General features: G+C 36.9%; 1 protein-coding gene across 2 annotated transcripts in view; it reads left to right on the top strand.

Moving 5' to 3' along the window:
• Window positions 1-14,902, top strand: part of LOC111143793 (enhancer of polycomb homolog 2) — a 115,877-nt gene that overhangs the window by 40,492 nt on the left and 60,483 nt on the right. For both annotated transcript variants that reach the window (XM_022497687.1, XM_022497678.1), the window contains exon 2: window positions 5,855-6,014. In XM_022497687.1, the coding sequence (XP_022353395.1) occupies window positions 5,855-6,014 (160 nt within the window). The remainder of the gene's footprint in view (window positions 1-5,854; window positions 6,015-14,902) is intronic.

Raw genomic sequence — 14,902 nt, 5'->3', positions numbered from 1 at the left:
TTTTTTTTTTTTTTTTTTTAGCAATCTCTGTATCCAGGATGATGACTCCCAAGATCAAGAGTCACTCTTCCAACTGAGCCAGTTAGGTGCCCCTAATTTATGCATTTTTCAAAAACAGTCACCTCTCCCAGTCTTTTACGAATTGGCTTCATACTGGGAAGACCTTTTCCAGTCAGCCCAGGCAGAGAATCTGGAAGCCCCTCAAACCTTTTCAGGAGATGCATCTTCTTTGGGCATGTGCACATAATTTCCTGGTTACAGAGTATTGCTAGTTTTTCAGGAGTTTGTTACCTTTTGCTCCCTCTGGTGTCTCTGTGCAGTACTATAATTTCTTTGGTGCGTCAGCAGTACTCTGAGTGCTCTCTTGTTCTCTACAGTTCCCAGGAATCCAAAGAATGCTGGCTCTTTCAGTCTGTGCTCTTGAGTTAGCTGAGACAGAAGTTAGTCCCTTGGGCAGTTTCCCAAAAAGCTGGAATGTTGGATGTGCATTCTACTTTTCTCTTTTCTTCCCAAGAGAGAATCTATGAGCAGAGTGTCTTCTCCTGACTGTACTGAATATACATTGTCAGATTGTGCCTGTGGTGGTGAGGGTTCTTGTATGTCATCCTGTTCCCTTGTGAGCTTTTTTTGACATGTAGATTCAGATCTGTTATTTACAGACATTTAGGGGGATTGTTATTTTGAATATTCTTTTGCATTGTTTTTCTTCTTCAGAGACTCCAATTATATCAGTGTCATTCCTTCTTTGTTTTACATCTTACTGTCAAACTTATTCATTTTACTTGATCTCATTCTTTCGGTCATTTGACAACCTTTAACACTTTCTTGTTAAAGTGTATTTTGCACTTGGCTACTAGTAACTTCAGTCTTCATCTCTGAGATAATTTTTTTTCTTTTTTTCCTGAGTTAGACAGCTGTTTTCATTTTTTTCCTGAGTCTTTCATCCTCCTCTGATCTTAGTTTTTGAGTTTGATTCAAAGATATTTTTCATATCTCTAAATGCTTCTTTGGGGCATATTTAATTAAGTTTGTTCGGTGCATTTTTCTTGAAGTGTTTTTTCTGTTCCCTTCTCCAGAGTGGAGAGAATGTATCATTACAGGTTGGATCTTTTTAAAAATTTTAATAATAACAGTAGACTTCTAGGTTTTCTTTACTCCCATAGGTTAAGGGTGGTTCACAGTATTACTTATTCCATGGTGCCCTCTTCTGTCTGTGTAGAATGATCTACTTTGAGGAATAGGCAAAGAAGTGCTTGTCTCATTTTAGCTGTTTCTAACTAGTGTTTCAGAATCCCCATTATCTTGTTTTCTGTAGGACACATGGGTTCAGTTTTTATCTTTTCCCTCTGCAGGGATTCAAAACCATCTTTTGATTTTGATCTCCCAGATTTTTGCTACACTCTGTTTAGGGCTGATGGCTCATCCCTCATTCTCTTTATTGTTGTGGCTTTATAAGTTACTTGGTCCTTTATTGGTAAATTTACTATTGTAATTGGTGAAGTAGATAAATGTAGGCATTTAGCCTGCTATTTTTAATTGGGGATTTTGCATGTGAATTTTTAAAATACCAATGAAGAATCTTTGATTCCCCCCCCCTTATGCAGACTCTCTGAATTAATGGATTCTGATACCCAACAAGTTGGGGCATGAGGTTGGCAAGATGAAAAAGAGACATATAAACAAAGATTCAGGTTTCAGCACTGCTGATTTCTACCAATGTGGCCATAGTGCCTTAATTTACTCCTCCCCCAGCCCCCCAAAAAATTGTGCCCTGCATTTTGTAGGATAGTGATTTGTACCTATTATATATGACTAAAAGCGATGAGTTATTTAGTTCCTTTTAGTATGCTTTTAACAGTTTATCATATACTACTAGGAAAAACAGAAGGCACAGAGAATGTAATTATCTAGGAAAACACAAAAATGTTTAGGTATAATACAGTAAGGTTCAAAAGGATATTTCAGAAGTCTAAGTCATAAGAAGTGACTTCATGTATTTTGGTGGTGAGTCCCTTCATTTAAGATTCAAAACTTATACCACTTTTTAAACTTAGGAAAGTAATACAGATTTATTACAGAGTATTTGGAAAATATGAGAGAGCAGATGCACAGGAAGAATATAAGGCCCACCTAAAAAATATTTTGTAGTGTATTCTGTTCTGTATTTTAGTCTATTTTTTCTACACACATACTCATTTATATTTGTACATGTTATTTATATTATAGCACGTTATAATATACATTATATTTATGCAAGTTGTATTGGTACATCTAAACTGGCACCCACCCACCTGTCTCTTACCTCAAAAAAGTATCCTAACATCTTTTCAGGTTAGTAAAGGTCTGCATTATGTTGGTTTTTACTACTACCTAAGAGTTCCATTTTATGTATATAACATAATTTTATATAACTAATTCCTGTTGCCATTTAGACTTTATGGGTTTTTTTTTTTGGTGTTATAAACAGTGCCTGATAAGCATTTTATTTAATCATTGTTGCCCCTTTGTATGTTGTCTTTGTTGAATTTCCTAAGTGGAGTTGGTAGGTCAAAAGAATACCTGTTTTTTAAAAATTATTTTTATTACCATATAATGTATTTTTTGCCCCAGGGGTATAGGTCTGTGAATCATCAGGCTTACACATTTCACAGCACTCACCATAGCACATACCCTCCCCAATGTCCATAACCCAACCACCGTGTCCCAACTCCCCCACCTCCTAGCAACCCCCAGTTTGTTTTGTGAGATTAAGAGTCTAAAAGAATACCGTCTTAATGGAAAAGAAAGCAAGTAGCACTTTTAATAACGTCACCATAACAAGTAACCTCACCAACATACAATGCAGCATGTAAGAAGGAATCACCATTATTCCTTCCAGTCTTTGCCCCAATAAAGACAAATGAAAACTCTGGTACCTGCTTCCATGTTTGCATGTTTGTCCCTGGCTGTGGTTATTGTATGAAGCTCAGGCCTCTAGAAGCTGTATCATTGTTGGTTTTTTTCTGAATTTTTAGGTTGAGAGGCTGTCTGATAATATGGGAAAGGAAATGATAGCTGAGAATTTATTTTTAGAGCTAAATTTGGTCTGTAAATTAAAATGGGGGAGTGTGTCATGATCTGTCTCCTTAATTTCTGGCTACAGCTCTGTCATCTGCCAGCTGTGTTAACAAGGAGAGTCATCTATGATCTATTTTTAAATTTCCTCACATGTAAAATTAAAATAATATTAAATCTTCATCTATTAAAGATGTATTTCAGTAATTGGTTAATACCTAAAAATGTTTTGTACTTAGGAGAAAGTCCATTATATAGCAAAAGAATCTCTTCACATCAAAAATGTACTACCAGTTAGCTCAGTTTCCTCTTGCCACCCATGTTTCTAGATTATTAGCATTACAAGAACATGGTTTTTTATTTATTTTATTTTTGTTTTATTTTTTAAAGATTTTATTTTTTTATTTGAGAGAGCACAAGTGGAGGGAGGGGGCAGAGGAAGAAGGAAGGCAGACTCCCTGCTGAGCAGGGAGTCTGATGTGGGGCTGGGTCCCAGGACCCCAGGTTTATAACCTGGGCTGAAAGCAGATGCTTAACTGACTGAGCCATACAGGGGCCCCTGGGTTTCTTTTTTTTGTTTTTAACAGCCCATTCTAGTAAAGATGGAATAGTCAAAAAAAAACTCAAATCAGAGTCCTGAAATTTGACCTTCTCATGTATATATACCATAACTAAGAGCAAATCATTTGTTTCTTGAGTCTCATATATGATGTAGTATAATATCTATACTTGTCCCCAAATTTTGAGGAGTTAATAAGCTTGCAATTGTGGTTGTACTTTAAGAATTGTAAAATAGTATAAAAATACAAGGTGGCTTTTCAGATTACATCACTTTATTTGACCATGAGAGGTGAAATGTCAGCAAGGTAATAGGAGAGTATAAGCTTAAATAATGCTAGAAATTGCTCTTTCAGAGCCTGGCTTTCCTAATTTCTTGATGCTGTTGTGGGTGTGTTTGATCCTCTCACAATTTTTTAGTTAACTCAAAAGTTTTTTACTGAAGACTCTTACTAATGATAGTAATATTTATATGAGGAAGTGTATTTAGTGCTCCAACTTGGGGTCCTATCCTATGAAGAAAAACATTTCTTCTGGTATTGAAAGTAGAAAAATTCAAATATAAGCTAGCACCCACCCACCTTTTATCTCAGTTGCTTGCCTTTTTTGAATGTCTCTGAGCTTTTGTCTGTTTTGGACATTTTATTTTCTCTGCCTGGATTCTTTTTTTCTTTTTTGGTCTTTGCCTTGCTAAATCTAAATCTCTATCAATCCTGAAAGTTTTAAAGATTTTTTTTTATTTATTTGAGAGAAAGCAAAAGTGATCATAGAAGGAGAGGGGTCAGAGAAGGAAAGGGAGAAGCAGACTTGTTGCTGAACAGAGAGCCTGATGTGGGACGAGGTCCCAGTACCCTGAGATCAGGACGCTCTACTGGCTGAGCTACCCAGGTGCCCTGATGCTGAAAGTTTTAGTTTAGATTTTACTTTCTTTGGGTATCTTTCTCTATCCTCCTTAAACTCCTTAAACTCCTTAAAGTGGTTTGACTAATTGAGAAGAGACAAGTCTGTCAAGCCCAAACCTGATTGTATACTTAGGTATCTTTCTTCTACTAGCTAAGTTCCTTAATAGCAGAGTCTGTCATTCACTCTTAGTATCTGGTGTCTACTGGGTGCTCTGAAATGTATTGAAAGAATGATCTGATAAATTCTTAGCCAGTACTCTTCTAGATAAAGAAACCACAGAAGGCCTCTCTCTGATCAGATGAGATTTGAAGGAATTTCAAAAGCAATCCTTTTGGATGTTTAAGAACCTGGAGGAAAGGCAGTGTGGCTACAATAAAGGAGGGTAGGGAGAGGTAGAAGATAAGGTCAGAGAGAAATAAGGCCTTCTATTAGTCCATGATAATTTTAATCTTTAATCTGAGTATGAAGGGGATCTATTGCGGAGTGACGTGACCTAATTTGCCTTCTACAAAGTAAAACTACTTTGTTGAGCATGGTCCCTTGTGGGCCAAGGGAGAAAGTAGGTATTAAGTGGTGAAGAGAATGGGAAGTTACTAGAATCAGGATGTATTTTATAGGAACTTTTGTTTAACCTTAGTTCAAAAATATTTCTTGCTGGAGCGCCTGAGTGGCTCAGTTGTTAAGCTTATCTCCCTTGGGCTCAGGTCATGATCTCCGGGTCCTGGGATCAAGCCCTACATCAGGCTCCCTGCTCAGCAGGAAGTCTGCTTCTCCCTCCCTCTCCTACTCTCTGACCTGTGTTCCCTCTCTCACTGTGTCTCTCTCTGTCAAATAAATAAATAAAATCTTTAAAAAACATATATATATTTCTTGCTGTGATAGTAATATGTCTGTTGAATGTAAGTTTTTTCTTTTTTTGAGTTATTCATATTTTGTACTTTTGAAGTTTCAGGTGTGTACTTGCAGAAGATAATGAAAACCTGTGACATTGTCATTTGCATATTTTCCCATATGCTTGTATTGGTGATAAACACCTCTGTTAATTTAGCAAACAAGGAATCAATTTTCTTTTAATTGAGATGTTAAATTTTAGTTTGTGAATATGTGTATAATCTTTAAAGAAAATTCTGCTTAATAAAATTACAAACATCTAAGGTGATACCAGGATGAGCACAAGTGTTATCAATGGCAGTGCTTTCTATAGTTCTATGGCAAAGAAACTGTTTATAATTAATTCTTAAGTCACCTTGAAGTTATTAAACAAAAAAATTTCAAGTAGAATTATGCATTGAATTAACATTATTAAAACGACTTATGTTGCCTACTTTACATTTTTCAGGAACATCACTTACAGCGAGCTATTTCAGCACAGCAAGTGTTTAGAGAAAAAAAAGAGAGCATGGTCATTCCAGTTCCTGAAGCAGAGAGCAACGTCAACTATTACAATCGCTTGTACAAAGGAGAGTTTAAACAGCCAAAACAGTTCATTCATATTCAGCGTAAGTTTGTTGATTCATTGTTTTCTGTTTGTAATTTAAATTTATCAGCCAGTGAAAATTCTTTCTTTTATGCCCAAAGAGATTTTAATTTTTCAGTGTGTATATATTAATTCATAGAAATGTAAAACATAAAGGATAAAATCTCTCTGTGCTTACATCTGAACTTGGAAATCATTTTGAGTGTTAGTTGCATTGGAACATTTGATATTTAATACAGAATTTTGTGTAGCACTTACACCTTATTACTTTACATCTAAAAGTTGGGTTAGTGTACTCAGATTTATTATAAAGGTCTAGTGGCTATAATGCTGATTAGGGTCAAATCCTCAGAAAGTTTTTAGAATTAAAATATACCCCTCTACCTTCATCTGATTTTTATAAAATTCTATTTCTGCCTCCCTGCTGTTCTCTTATTTTTCTCCCTATTATATTTAATCACAATCTCTTGCTTTAAAACTATTTCACTAAATTTTATTATTTATTTACTACTCCTCCATTGCCTTTCCTTACCCTCTTCTATTGTTATCTTCTCCACAAAGTCTACTGGCACCACAGTGGCCTTCTTAAAGTGTTCCTCTCATCTGATTATTCTCTGGCTTAAAGTCATACTATTCTTTATTGTCTACAGTAGGAGTTTTCAGGGGATGGTTCTAATGTTTTGATGTCTTGTCTGATTGTGTAAGAAAAAGCCCTGGGTAGCTTGTTAAAATAGAGATTCCAGGGCTCTGCTTTAGGCCTACCTGTTTGAGGTATGTGGCCTGGTAATAAGTATTTTTTAAAAGTTTCTCAGGTAATTATGAAACCTCTCCAGATTTAAGACTATAAGACCTACTGTTTTCTATCAGTTCTAAGATGCATATTTTTTATTGACCAGTTTTGAAATGAAATTGCATATTAAATTGCTGTTGTTCTGGATTCAGGTCTAGTTTATCTAAAGAAAATCTGTATTTGTTTCTGCCAAGCATCTAGGGACACTTCAACAGGAGACCACGTTAAACTTTTTGCTGTTTATTTTGTTTGTTTTTAGACCACACTTGAGTAGCTTTAGTTCAGGCTACAGACCTGCCTAGAGTTCAGTTCTCAGGGAGAGTGTTTTCCCTCCTCCTTTGACCTAAGGGCAAGTTGAGAAATGAAGTTCCTTGCTATTCCATTCTGTATAGCTGGTTTATTTCTTTACCTTAAGCTGAAGTTGTTATCGCTTGTTAGTCTGTCTTTGTGCGGGAGTATTCTATTAAACTTCTTAAGAGACACCAGCAGAAAGCTTTTTTTTTTTCTTTCTTTCTTATAGTACATAAGTTCATGGTTCACCTTTTAACTTATGGCAGTTTATATTTGACAGAATTGAGTAATGGCCAAATTCTCTACTTTGAATACAAGACCCTTTGTGATTTTTTTTTTCCCCCGTCTACTCCATTAACCTCATTTCCTGTTGTTCTTCCCCTCACTCTCTTTACCATAGGAACTAACATAAAATTACCCACATTTCCCTGATTGTTTTGTGTTTCACACTTCCTCGCACATGCTATTCAAGTCATCTTTCGCCTCCTGTAACTCATTTAGTACCTAACTGCCCTAAGAAGCTTACCCTGACTTTTCTCATTGACCTATGTTTTTTACTCATTTCAGTATCTTTGTACATAACCTCTGTTAGAGGACTCACCCTACTTAATTGCAATTATTTGTAACCATTCTTTCCTTTTAAACCATGAGCTCCTGGGGGCAGGGACAGTGTTTTATTTTCTCTTTGTATATTTAGAGTAAAGTGCATGGTTTATAGATACACAATAAATAGTATGTTTGTTGACTAAATTTTTAAAAAATGCCTTTTAAAAAGGCTCTTAAGTATCAGAACCGTTTTCCAGAGACCTGACTCTGAAGCAGTCAAGAGACATATGCAGACATTATTTATGTGATTTGTTTCCTCTGTATTCTTTGACCCCTTTAGTTTATTTGAATTTGCCTTTTCCTTTGTATTGGAAGGGAGATAGCTTTTCATAATAGGAATTTTAAGGATTTTTCAAGCCAAAGTACGTGTTTGTTGTTGTTTTGTATTTAGTAATAGTGTAGCTGGACATTAAGGCCATATATAAAAACCATCCTAGAAAACCAAGAACAAAGAAATTGGGTGTAGCCCACCTAGGTTAGGCCCATTAGATACAATAAATATTAATCTTGGGTTGGCTTTTAAGTTTCATTTCATTCTGTTACTGTAGAAGATGGAAAAAAATAATAGAACATTATTTTAACTTTCATTTTTTTCTTTTAGTCTGTCAACATATGTATTCACATACTATGTACAATAGCCTCCTGCACATACAGATTTTTATTGTTTTTTCTTTGTATATTTTAAATTTCTTAGATTTTTAGTGTAGTTTGTGATTGTCATTTTCAGTGCCTGTTAATTCTATCAAATTGATATTCCACAATTTGCTTACCTTTATGCCTATTACTGGCCTTAAACTTGTCTGAACTAAAATTTAAATTCATGTTATCATTGAGATTTTTTTTTCAAGGAAGGCCTTTTTTCCCTAAAGTTCATTTATTTACTTTTCATAATCTCTATACCCAGTGTGGGGCTTGAACTCACAAACCTGTGATCAAGAGTCACATGCTCTTCCAGCTGAGCCAGCCAGGCACCCCTCAAGGAAGGGCTTTTAAACATTTTTTGACGTAACTTCTTTCTGAGTCCTTAAGTATAAGGAATTCCAGAAAATACTGCTCTGGCTTTTTCATTTTGTTTTTTACATGATAGATTTGAAAGTACCCCCATTTGCCTGGCTAGAAGAAGATATAATTGCCACAGTAGGATGGCCTACTTCAGGTCCATCACATTGTTTGCCTGGGCTTTGGCAGAAGCTTCTTTATTGGTCCACATTGCCACTAATGTGATTCTTATCCATTTAGAGAATCTGTTGTCTATCAGATAAAATTTTAGTATTGTATTTTAAGGCTTTTCTTCTTTGTGCCTCTCCAGCCACAGTTCCCTGTGGGTTCTTACACTAGGACACCAGCCTTACTGAAATGAGCTGTTGAAAGTAAAAGTCTGTTTCTTTCTCTAGATGGTAAGCTTCTCAGCAGCAGAATTTTGCCTCATTCACCACACAGTCCCAGAATGCAGCCTCAATACATTGTTTTTTCCAATTCCTCTAACCCTTTGCACTTTTCAGCTACAAAATAATGTGCTCCTTACGACACTCTGACTTACGCCGTATTTTCTCGTACCTCCATGCCTTCGCATACCCCTTTACTTCTGTCCTCCACTTGGTACTATATAACTTGTTCTCTGTGTCTCCTCTCCAGGATTATATTTAGCAGCCTTCTCTAAGTAAACTGTTTACCTCAAGCTCTTCTATGTCATATGCAACACACCCTCATCTTGGGATTAACCGTCTTCAGTTGTGATTGTTTCACTAGGCTATAACAGTCATTGAGAACAGGGACACTTTTTTCCTTTTAATTTCACTGCTCAGTAGTACCTACCATGTGGTTAGGTATGCAGTTTAATATTTGCTGAATAAATAAATGAGTGACTGAATGGATGATTAAAGATTATATATACCATGGCATTTTTGAGACATGGATCTTGTAGGGCTCAAAATTGTACACAGAACCAAATACAACAATGAAATTACTGGTATTTACAGTGAAATCGAGGACCTGTGTAGATCCAAGTTGGAAATAAAAAGTGAGCTCTGTTATTTACAAGAGTGTCATTTTAGGACATTTTAGGACAGAACACATGTATACCAGGAAGGAGCTGGGAGTGGAATGATTCCGGTCTTGGTATGGATGGGAGAACATTGTTCCTTCCTCTGTCTTTCAGTACTAGGTCTCCATAGTTACCTGTATTGGTAGTCTGAGGAACTTCTTTAATCAGAATACGCTGGGATATTCTTTCCAGGTTGGAAGCATCTTAAAGCCATATAGTCTGATGACCTAGGATACTCAAACTGTGCCTCATTTGGCTAATTCTGCATACTGGTCAGTTGGATGGCACATCCATAAGACACTGTCTCCATTTTACTTAAACTTAAAACAAATTTACTTTAGGTGCTTTACGCCAGATGTTAAAATTCCTTCATTCCTTTTGGAACTTAAGAACTTCATCAAATTCAGAACCCAAGCTTCCCTCCTTGAGGAGATGACTTTGTTTACATTGTAATAAGTTTTTTATTTTGAACTTCATTATCCCTTTTATTTAATATGGTAAAATTTTACAGTTAACATTAAGTATCTCAGAATTTTAGAACATGAAGGCACTTGAGATACTGTTTTGGTATTGTTTCCTAGTGTTCTGAAGCTAATTTATGTCTAGTTTTGAATTCAGCTAAATGGTTCTTGAAAATAGGACTCGTTATCTTGTTTTGAAAGGAAGAGTCTCTTCCTCTTCTCACTATATTATACCTACAAATACAGATCACTCTCCCATCTCAGCTGCTTCTTGGCTGAAAAAAAGAAGAGTTCAGGAGGACGGATAGGTGGGAAGTGGCAACCTTCTAGTTATCTGCCAGACAGGGAGGGGAACTTACTAAAAGGAGATTGACTTCTGCTATTTGTATCTGCAGCAAAGATAATAAAGCCCTGGGAAAGCGCCAGTCTTTGTGTTCTATTACTATGCACTTAGTACACATGGCTTCTCAGTCGGATAAAACTAACCTTTGTCAAGTCAACATTGGGAAAAGAAAAATTCCACTTATTCAGTGTAAAGTGGACCTGTATATCCCACTAGGTTTTCAGCAGGAGTGATGTAGATGCTGGCCTAACATCTAACTTCAGTCTTGTTATCCTTGCAATATCCTTTGTTGTTCTCATTAACAAAAATGGTGATAATTGACCCTTATCCTGATGGGACAAACATGTTTTGATTGGTAAGAGTGGGAAAAGATCCCAGATGAAGAGTATTGCTTTGTTTATACGGTAAAACTCCTTGGTGAAAAGGGTGCATTCTAGGAACATCACTTTTTGTAAAAATGTTAGGAAGTGTGTATTAAACAGTTAAATTGAGCACAGATCTCATGAAATGAATCACACATTTAAATTATTAGAAAAAGTGCTATGAGTACAGAATCAGAGTGTATTGGATTTTTGGAGAACACATTCCAGGTCAAACTAGAAAATCTCTTTTGGGGTGACTTGGAGGCATGGTAACAGGGATAGTGAGCCAGGCTAGATAGACCCTAAGGGCAACCCACATTCTTATCATCTGGCTCTAAGGATCTCTGTTCTTGGGATTATCCTGAGCCTCCTATTCTCAGGTAAAGCTGTGAGTGTGGGTGTAAAGGCTGAAATGGTAGAGCAGTACCTGGGTGGCTACTAATACAGGAAGGAGGAAACCCAAAACTCAGAAAGCATTAAAGTAATGCCAGGTGTTTCGGGAAAAAGCAAAATAATCATTTCATGGTCTGGCTAGAGAGGTGAAAAAGAAATCATAGTACAAAGAGAGTCCCTTTGGGGTCTTTATGTATTTATTTATGCCCACTATTAAAAAATTTAAAAATTGGGGTGACTGAGTAAAATACAGTATCACAAATTAAAGACCATAGCTAAAGAAATTCAAGAGAAAACAAATACTACAGTAAGAGGTAAGTCTGATGCATAATAGTGCATATTTTTGGCATGATACAATTAATAGAGAAAAGCAGAAAAGTGAAGATTGGTTTTAAGGTGCATGTTTCAATGCATGTTTCCCAGCACTGAAGTGTTTAGAACTCTCCTGCAGGGCCACACAAAGAAGATACTGTGATGTAACCCAGCACACCTGATTTTGTTAATAGGAGTTACCAGAAATAGGCTTTCAGGATATTCACCTAGCAACTAGCATCTCCATGGAAGATTCTTCAGTGACACCACACTGCCCTGAGTGATGGCACCTTTAGCTTTTTTTGTGTCTCCCTATCTACCATAAAAGACTAAATTTCTGGGGCCCTGGATGGCTCAGTCGTTAAGCGTCTGCCTTTGGCTCAGGTCACGATCCCAGGGTACTGGGATCTAGCCCTGCATTGGGCTCCCTGCTCTGCGGGGAGCTTACTTCTCCCTCTGCCACTCACTCTGCTGTGTTCCCTCTCTCTCTGTGTCTCTCTCTGTCAAATAAATAAATAAAATCTTAAAAAAAAATAAGACTAAATTTCCTTCCCATCTTACCCTCATAATACAACTTAATGGGCTGCCTAACTATAAGAATATTTTCTTAATATGCTTTTTTCCTGACAATTTTAATAGAAGACTAAACTTTTCTTTCCACAGTTATGGGTAAAGGGCATAGTAAAATAACATTTACTGATTGCCATGCCCAGGTCCTATTAGTGTTTTACATATATTAAGTCAGTTTTGCCTTAAAGGAACCTTATAAGGCAGCTAGTGTTTTTACCCCCCTTTTAAAGAAATACTGCATGAAGAGCCCAAAGTAGTGCAGCTGGCAAGTAAAAGAGTCAGAATTTGAACCAGGCCCTCTGGCTCTAGAGTATGCCTGGTTAACTCTGGTACACTGTTTTTCAGCCATGGCTCATCTTTCTAGGATGCAAATACTGATGCATATGAAACAAATACGTATCAATTCAAATATGGTTGATGATAGAATAAACAGTGGGAGTAAAGGATTCCTTTTTTCATTTGTTGTGTGTGTGTGTGTGTGTGGTGGTTAAATTGCAGGACAGAAGCTAGGTTGTCTGCTGATAGAAAAGGAAATCCTGAATGTGAAAGGCAGATGCAGACACCTGTTATGACACTTCTCTGGTTTGGCCTGGCAGGGTTGATTGATGAATGGAAGAACACTGAGAATGGGGATGAAGGAGATGCCAGGAAGACAGAAAAGCTTGAAGAAAAGGGAACCGTGAGAGTATTATAAACAAGTAATAAAAGCACATTTTACAGTTTTGCTTTGGGTAGTGAGGAGCTCTGAAGACAGTCCTGCAATTTTCATGGAGGGAGGTCCAAGTTGGGAAAGGGCTATGTGGCGGTTACTGATTTTAATCTCCAGCTAAACGCTATGGTGGGCAAACAGTGAAGTTTGCTTTAGGTGGAATGAATTAAACTTCGTAGGACCTGGGTCATGCAGGCTTTTTTTTTTTTTTTTTCCCTGTTTAAGAAAAAAAATTGGAGTTACTAGTACTTCTGAACATGGTTGTTCAGAAGAGGCTAAAATGGAAAATAGAAGTAACATAAAAGATGAAAGAATAAAAACAGCCTCCATGATGATGTTACTTTTTAAGTAATCCAATATAATATTTTAGTGGTTAAAATAATTTTTTCCCACATTCTTCACTAGTTAATAAAATAGAGTTGTAAGAGTAGAAGAACCCCTTCCCCCTCACCTTCATGGAGGTTAAATAAAGCCTCCCTTTTCACCCTAAATTGGACCTTGTTAAAAAATACTTGCTTCTCATCCCTGGCTTAAGAATCTCTTTTTGGGGCACCTGGGTGACTAGTAGGTTAAGCATCCATTCTTGGTTTAGGTTCAGGTCATGGGATTAAGCCCCTCATTTGGCCTCACCACTCAGCAGGGAGTCTGCTTGGGATTCTCTCCTTTGCCCTCTGCCCTACCCCCGCTCATGCTTGCATCCTCTCTGTCTGAAAGAAATTTTTTTTTTCCTTTAAGATTTTATTTATTTGAGAGAGAGTGTGAGTGAGAGAGAGAGAGCATGAGCGGAGAGAGGGGCAGAGGGTGAAGGAGAAGCAGACTCCCCACTAAGCAGGGAGCCCCACACAGGGCTCGATCCTAGGACCCCAAGTTCATGACTCCAGCCAAAGGCAGATAGATGCCTAACCGACCCAGGCACCCACCCCTCTCTTGAAATAAATCTTTTTTTTTTTTTAAAGAAGAATCTCCTTTGTTTCTCTGATAGAAACTAAGGAATAGAGTGAGGGTTTGGTAAGTTGAGGTTTACTTTCTATAATAAAAAATAAAATGTTAATTGCAGAAAAGAATAATAATCCCAGGATACCTGGCTGGCTCAGTCAGTAGAGCGTGTGACTCTTGATCTCGGGGTAAGTGACTTTGAGCCCCATGGTGGGTGTGGAGATCATTTAAAAAAAAAGAAGAAGAATCCCATGTTGCAGATATAAGCAACGGAGACAAAGTCTTCTTCCCTTTTTTCCAAATTTGTGTTTTATTTTGTGTGTATCTGTATATATGTGTGTGTTTGTGGCTTTGCTTTTTTACTTACTAATAAGCACTTTTCCAAATCATTATCTAGCTTCATAATTTTCAAAGCTGTTTAATATTACAAGGAATTTGTTTTGTGTTCTTCAGTAGTCAGCAGGAACCCTTAAGGAAGCAAGCCAGTACTGAAGTTTTTTGTTTACACTTTATATTTTTTTAAGATTTTATTTATCTGAGAGAGCAGGACAAACAGAGCATGAGCAAGGGGGAGGAGACAGAGGGAGGGGGAAAGCAGACTCCCCATGGAGGATCCCAGAAAGCCCATTTTGTGACCTGAACCGAAGGCAGATGCTTAACCTCTTACCCAGCTGAGCCACCCATGCGCCCCTGTTTACACTTTGATTAGCAAGGAGTTTTAGACCCAGATTATTTGTGGTTTTGTTATTAGTAAAATATTAATTTGTGTGTTTAAATATTAGGAAATTAGTAATTTCATTAGTAAAATATAATTTGCACTTCAAGGAGAAACAGGATTTTAGGCTTTACAAAGAGTAATAGTTTATTAATTTTTTCAAAAGCTACTGGTTTTTTACATAAAACTTAATTTACTTCAGATGGTGCACTGCATTCAGTTGTCATGTTTCTTCAAGCTGTTCCTAAGGCTTTTTGTGCTCATACCACTGACATTTTTGAGTACAGGCCGGTTATTTTGTAGAATGTTTCTCAGTTTGGGTTTACCTGTTTCCTTATGGCTCAATTCAGGTTAAAATGGGGTGTTGTTATTGTTCTT

The sequence above is a fragment of the Enhydra lutris genome, unplaced genomic scaffold (assembly GCF_002288905.1).
Source record: "Enhydra lutris kenyoni isolate GAN:26980312 unplaced genomic scaffold, ASM228890v2 scaffoldscaffold1, whole genome shotgun sequence".
Lineage (NCBI taxonomy): Eukaryota > Metazoa > Chordata > Mammalia > Carnivora > Mustelidae > Enhydra > Enhydra lutris.
The sequence above is the reverse complement of the archived record's forward strand: the minus strand, read 5'-3'. Positions and strand labels throughout refer to the sequence as shown.